Source organism: Charadrius vociferus, unplaced genomic scaffold (assembly GCF_000708025.1).
Source record: "Charadrius vociferus isolate BGI_N301 unplaced genomic scaffold, ASM70802v2 scaffold18, whole genome shotgun sequence".
NCBI lineage: Eukaryota > Metazoa > Chordata > Aves > Charadriiformes > Charadriidae > Charadrius > Charadrius vociferus.
In genome coordinates, this window is record NW_009649565.1 from 457,634 (window position 1) to 464,698 (window position 7,065).

Here is a 7,065-nt window from a genome sequence, read left to right on the forward strand (position 1 = left end):
AAAATATTCCTGCTCCACTAAACCCACGGCTGGCTTCCCCAGGGACGTGGGGCCATGGTGGGTGAGACAGAGGGATGTGCACACCAGCTTCCCAGGGCAGGAGGGAGAGCATCCTTGCTCCCTGGCAGCACCCGGGGCACATCTGCCTCATCACAGCCCAGAGACCCTCAGGGGTCCTGAACATAGACATTTTTAGGTGTTCCTTGAGGTTCCTCAGGGGATCCCTGGAGACCTGAGCACTATCCTCCCTCACCCTGGGACAGGGACTTACTGCGTGGGTGGCACAGTTTGCTGCGTGCTCGTACTCCGTCGGCTGGTACCTGCAGTTGGACGGGACACGGTGATTCATGAACCTGCAGCGAGAATAAGGGCGAGAAACACGCTCAGGGGATGAGGTTTGGGGGAAAGCCTTTTGGGAGGGGTCTGCACAGGGACACCCACTATCTCCCCAGCCTGGAGCCCCACCTCAGCTCAGCTTTGCTCCAGCTGCCCTGCAGAAGTGACCCCGGCACTGGGCACAGCTTGTCCCTCTGGCTGGCCCCAAATGGCAAGACCCCAGCTCTTGTTCAGCTGTGGCTCAGGCTGAAGGATATCCCAGCAGTTGCCATCACTTGGAGAGCAGAGGGCAGGAGCCAGCTCTGCCTGCTGCTGCGGGCAGGAGAGCGCAGCGGTGGGAAGGATGCAGGGGAAGCTGCTGCAAGGATGGATCGATAAGGTCTGGAGCATCTCCTGACCTGTCCTGGCATTGGGGCACAGGTGACAGTCAGCAGTGTGTCCGGCTGCCAGCTCTTGTGACATTGGCACCTCTCCCCATTTTCATTTCACAGGTGGAAAAACTGAGACACCGCGTAACGACGTGATCTGGTTACAGCCCATCTGCCCCAGAGGGAACGGACCAGCACATCCCTGGCAGTGGAGAAGAGGGCGTGTGGCTGCGGGTCCATGACCCATCCAGCGGTGACACCCTCACGTCACAGCAGCATGCCCAGCTTCAACAAGGGCATCCCCACGATGCCTTTGGTTTCTGGGTACCACCTGCAGCTACCCCCTGCCCACAGGGGCCATGTGTCCCAGCACAGATTGCTGCAGGGAGAAACCCGGCCGGGCTCCCTTGGAAACCTGTCTCTTTATTTCTGCTTCTCTTAGTCTGAGGTATCAGCTTGCTCTTGGCATTCGGAGGAACATATCGATTTCCCCTGTCGGATCAACACACAGCAGTAAAAAATAGTGTCAGGCTTGGCTAGTCCACCACTAGGTATGTAACGCTGTATTAAGAGGCAAATTAAATGTGCATCCATGATAACAGGTTGGAGCAAAGCCTTGCTCAGCATCCTCTTCTGGCAGGAGCAAAAGGAAATAAGAAACAGGCAAACAGAGAGTGATCCTTCCCTGCCTGCTCCTGGTAATCAGGGGTTTAAAGACCTTTTCTGCTGTGTCTCAGGTCAGGATGGCCGAGCTGAGCGGGCGCCGGCGAGGCTGCCCTGCAGGACCTGCGCTAATTGCTTTCTGACCCCATTTGCTCTCGGCTCCGGCACCATCTGTAGCGCATTTCACAGCTGAGCTGCACCCGGCGAAGGGGCTCCGGGGATGGCAGGACCTTGCTGCTGGGCGCAGGGTCACCCCTCGGTCCGGGGCACTTGGGAAAGGCAGAAAAAGTCCCCTTTCTCCATCCCTGAGCCACCCACGCCGGTGTGGACTCCTCTGCCATCTCCTGCCTGCTCAGCCCCACCGCCGGAGTCGCTCACTGCTGTCTATTAAAAGTGAGCCAAGATGGATTAAATAGCTCAAATCACCCCAGCACGGCGGGAAGAAGCACGGTCATCGTCACCAAAAGATGTATTGAATTAAGCGGTGGGGGAAGCAGGGAACAGAGGGGATTAAGTTCCCACCACTCTGCAAATCAAGGACCCGCGCTGGGTAAATCGGGGCTTAGCAAGGCTGCCGTGGCAGGGAAGCAGCTGGGCATCCCTGGGGATGTGGCCATGCCCAGAGTGCCATTCCCTCCATCCCAGGGGACACCAGGGACACCCTCCCCATCCCGCCACTCCAGCCAGGAGTCAGGCTCCCCACGCTGGAGCCACATCTCCCTGGCAGGAGGACATTACCGTCCCCAGCGTTGCCGGGAGACTGTCCCCAGCTCCCCTTCGCTTTCTGCCTCCCGTTCTTTTCCCTTTTAATAATAAGGCGGCGGGGGGGAAAGGCCAGACATCCCGCGTGACGTCGCGGTTGCTGAGGAAACATGTACAAGGCCTTTTCCTTGAATTTATTTGTTTTAACAAAGCCCCACACCGTCTCCCCTCCATTCTGGCGGTTGCTGTTCAGAACGGTAACGGGGAGCAGCTGCGGGGCCGGTTCCCACAGCCCCCCCCTGCCGGGGCCGAGGGGCGCCTGGACCCTTTGGGAAGGGATCCCTGGGGTGCAAATATCCTGCCTAGCGCTGGTCCGGGGATGGAGAGGCCAGGAAGGGCCACCCCTGCCATTCCTGCGGGATGAGGTCGAACAGCATGTGTGTCCCTGAAGCCCAAAGCGGTGCACGCCGGCTTCTCCAAGATGGAGAAATACTCTCGAGGAGGACATTTTTTTTTTTTTTGACCTGGGGAGAGATTGCTTTTGTTTTTCTGCCCTGTTTTCTAATAAGCATCATCCTGTGAAGGATGGAGCATCGAGAATGCAGGACCTTGGCTGCAATGTGCTGGACCAGCCTGGGTACAGCTGGGCCCTCCCAGCTCAGCCAGCATTGCATTTTGGGGCTAGTTGGGCACATTTTCATGGTAGTCTGTGCTCAGGAGCAGAACTGTGCAAGCAAGCGTGGGAGCAGCCAGCGTTTGCGCTTCTCCTGGCAGGACAGGCTGAGTCCCTGGCTGCCCTGCAGCACCTCTGTCCCCAAAGAGGCCGTTCCCTCACCTTCTCTCCTCTCCTGGGACTTCATCCACCTCCCGGACCACCCTGGGATGCCGAGCATCCACCCACCTCACATCATCTTGGGTGGCGGGCCAGGGCACGGGGAGCCCTGCATCGTTCCCAGCCTGCAGACAGTTGCCATACCGGCGTGCAAAACCAGGCTCAAGCCTGAGCTGCAGCCCGGACAGACGGACGGACACGCTCGGAGAGGGCACCCACGGCTCTCATTAGAGCTGATGAAAGCCCAGAGCAACTGGGAGTCCCAGGGGTGGCTGTTGCATGTTTCCCAGTCCTGGCTCCATGCAACTGGGATCGGGAGAAGGGGAATTGCTGGCAGCCAGGCAAAGCTCCGGTGCTTTCCAACACAAGAAAATAAGGAGGAGAAGAAGAAAAACACCTCTCCAAACTGAGATCTGATCCCCGCAGCAAGTCTCCTGCCCGGCTGGCCGAATCCATGATCATCGCCAGCTCTGTGTCACTGCACCCGTACGCCTGGGGACACAACAGGGGCTTGTCCCCAGCAGCCTACGCTGCCACCTTCCCCGGGGACTGGGCAAAGCGGCAGTGATGCGGCTCGCTCGACACGGCCGCTCCAGGAAGCCACGGGCAGGTGATCACACACCGACTGGGTGCTTCCATGCCTTTTAGCGGGTGCTTTAGGATTGCAAAGTCCGAGAGACACAGAAAAGTTTAAAACCTCCTGCACGGCAGGACTACGAGCATGTTCATGTTCTAGGGATGGTGCACGGGAAGCAGAGAGCCGAGGGGCTCCCGAGCATCTTTTTCTCCCCATAGCATTTCTGGCAGACGCTCTGTGGACCACCTATATGAAGATGGAGGGGGTCTGGTGGGGGTCCGAGCAGGGGTTATTCACTGCAGCCCCAGGGTTTTTGCCTGCCCCACTTTTGCCTGCTTCCCCCTGGCCCCTTTCCCAGGGAGGGAGACTGAAAAGGACCAGTGCAGCAGGCGCCGGCCGGGGAAACAAAGAGCCCCTTGTCCCAAGGAGCCGGGGCAAAGTGCAGAGCTGGCTTCCCAGGCTTGGTCCTTTCTCTTTCTCCCCCTCTGTTTTAATGTGGCTTTTGGGGTGGGTTTTGGGGGGGAGTTTTTTTAAAGACTTTTATCCAAGAACAAAGTTCAGACCTCAAAAATCAGGCAGATCTGCCTGGCTCTTGCTTTGCTGGGGTGGGGGAGAAGAAGGTAAAAAGGGGATTAAATTAAGTTATTTCTGGGGACGTCTCGTGTGAGCATTTGAGCACCTGAGCTCTTCTGGGGGCACCGAGACAGCCTTCATCAACCGCTCCATGGGCAGCACGTGCTCACACAGGCAGAGCCGCGGGACCCTTTGCAGGAAAGCTGTCCCCTACACCCCCAGGAGGGGACAGCCCTAACGGAGACCCAGGCCAGGCCGCAATTTGGGAGAGAGAGAGGGTTTCGTCCTGCCTTCAACACTGACTCTCTGGCCAGCCTCTGCCACATCACTTCATCTCCCTCTCGCCCCTCTTTTCCCCTCTCTAGGTGAGGGTCATAATTTTGACATCCTTTAGGTGAGCTGGTGGAAGAATAAGACATGGATGGGGAGGTGTGAGGTGGGGGTTGTTTTTGCAGCTCATCCCTTCTCCTCCAAGAATCCGGTCCAACACCTGACACCCCCAACCCTGCTATAAATCGGGCTATACACATGACACGTGGCCGCGTATCTATACATGGAGGAGCTGGGCTCTCCCTGCACATTGCTGAGACCATGACCATGGCTGTGACGCTTGAGGAGCCACCACATCCCCTTCAAAACCCATGAAGCACGAAATGCTGGAGCCATGTGTTGCACTGTGGGCTGGGGGGACGAAGGAGCAGCTGGCATATTCAGGGTCGCTCCGGGGTGATGTGAATCTCCACAGATGAGCTAATCTCTACAGGTTTCACCTGAGAATCATAGAATCATAGAATGGTTTAGGTTGGAAAGGCCCTTGAAGATCATCGAGTTCCGCCCCCCCTGCCATGGGCGGGGACACCAGCCCAGGTTGCTCCAAGCCCCGTCCAGCCTGGCCTTGAACAGCTCCAGGGATGGGGCCTCAACAACCTCTCACGGCAACCTGGGCCAGTGCCTTACCCCCCTTAAAGTGAAAAACTTCTTCCTAATGTTTAATCTAAACCTGCCCTCTTCCAGTTTAAAGCCATTCCCCCTCATCCCATCACTACATGACATGGTAAAAAGTCCCTCCCCAGCTCTCCTGTAGCCCCTTTAGGTACTGGAAGGCCGCAATAAGATCTCCCCAGAGCCTTCTCTTCTCCAGGATGAACAGCCCCAACTCTCTCAGCCTCTCCTCATAGGAGAGGTGCTCCAGCCCTTGGATCATCCTCGTGGCTCTCCTCTGGACACGCTCCAGCAGGTCCATGTCCTTCTTATGTTGAGGACTCCAGAGCTGGAGGCAGTACTTCAGGTGAGGTCTCACCAGAGTGGAGTAGAGGGGCAGAATCACCTCCCTTGACCTGCTGGCCACACTTCTTTTGATGCAGCCCAGAACGGCTTATAAAAGGGCTGGGCTGGCTAAGGGGCTGGCTAATGTCTTTGGAGGCAGGGTGGTGGTTTGCTGTGCACCCATTCTCCCGCCCAGGGAGCTGGGGCATTTCCAGGCTGCGTTCCCTGCCGGGCAGCTCCCAAAGATTTGACTGCAAATCACTCCTTCTCCTTGTGACTGGGTGTCACAGCTACTTTTCAGGTGAATTTCCTCTTGTCATCGAGGAAGGATGGGGTTCAGCCTTCAAAAAGAAGGCTTAAGGGAGACCTTATCACCATGTTCCAGTATATAAAGGGTGGCTACAAAGAAGATGGAGACTCCCTTTTTACAAGGAGTAACATGGAAAAGATGAGGGGTAATGGGTACGGGTTACTCCTGGGGAGATTCCGGTTGGACACGAGAGGAAATTTTTTCACGATGAGAACAATCAGCCATTGGAACAACCTCCCCAGGGAAGCGGTGGATTCCCCAACATTGGACACTCTTAAGATTCAGCTGGACAGGGTGCTGGGCCATCTCGTCTAGACTGTGCTTGTGCCAAGAAAGGTTGGACCAGATGATCCTTGAGGTTCCTTCCAACCTGGTATCCTGTGACAGAGAATGTGTTTGCCGCATGCTGACCAGCAGTGGTGGTAAGTCCCTACTGGGGCCCTTTGGGTTGTCCCTTGGAAAAGCAAGTGGTGTGATGCCTGAAGTGACGGGGATGGAGCAGATGTGTCCCTGCAGGGCGGACTGGCCCCAGATGCCTCTTCAGTGCGTGGTTTGGGTTTGCCCTAACGAGCCCGGAGGCTGCACACCCAGTGCAGATGCCAGGGCTCGGTCCTCAGGATTGCGCTCACGTGTGAGCCGCTGCGGCCGCATCCCTGTAAGCTGGGGCTTGGCGTGAGCTCTGCTTCTGACCCGTAATCTGGTAATGCTCCAGCTGCAGTCCCTGCTAAGAGCCTTCATCCCCTTGAGCTCCTCTGTGGCTCGTAATTAGCTCAGTCCCAGGGAGCTGCATGCGATGGTGCGGTGCAGGGCCTCGAGCGCTGCTCGCTTATGGGACATGATCCCAGGATGCAGGAGACAGAGCAGGACCACAGGGATGTGTTCAGGTCCCCCCTCAAGTCCAGGACATAAATTCTGCAACTCGGCGATGTGGGAAAGGCTCAGCAGCCCCCCTCTCTCTCCCCGCGGTTGCAGCTCCCGGTGCGGAGCCCCCAGACTCTGCAGTACCACAACACTGCTTTATCCAGCCCAGGAACACTCGAGAAATCCTGCTTTTCCTTCCTACCCATTGACACAGGAGCGTTTGCCACTGGGAAGCAGAAATGCGGAGGCTCAGGCTGATGCTGCCCAGCATTGCCATCTGCAGAGCCACCCACGCGGGCACGTGTGCGGCTGCGCAGCACCCCGTTAAGAGCTGAAACCTCTATTTCCATGCCTGTTCCTCAGTGCTTGCGTGCTCCTACGCGAACATATGGCACTCCTGGTTTGGAAAGCTGAGCCGTGCGTGCCGTAAGCTTGCGGGTCGTCTCCCTGTGCCGGGGGAGAAGGGACAGCCAGGATGAGCCTGCTCCATGGGCTACTCCTTTGACTCCAGTCCATCCCACGTGAGAAGCAGCAAGACGGCACAGCATATTCTTTTGTCCTGTTTTCCTGGCATCAT

General features: G+C 57.2%; 1 protein-coding gene across 1 annotated transcript in view; it reads right to left on the reverse strand.

The window, feature by feature from the left end:
- Positions 1 to 350, reverse strand: part of MMD2 (monocyte to macrophage differentiation-associated 2) — a 2,676-nt gene extending 2,326 nt beyond the window's left edge. The window contains exon 1 of the mRNA XM_009890058.1: positions 272 to 350. Coding sequence (XP_009888360.1) covers positions 272 to 349 — 78 coding nt within the window. The 5' untranslated portion in view covers position 350. The remainder of the gene's footprint in view (positions 1 to 271) is intronic.
- Between the last annotated feature and the right edge of the window lie 6,715 nt (positions 351 to 7,065).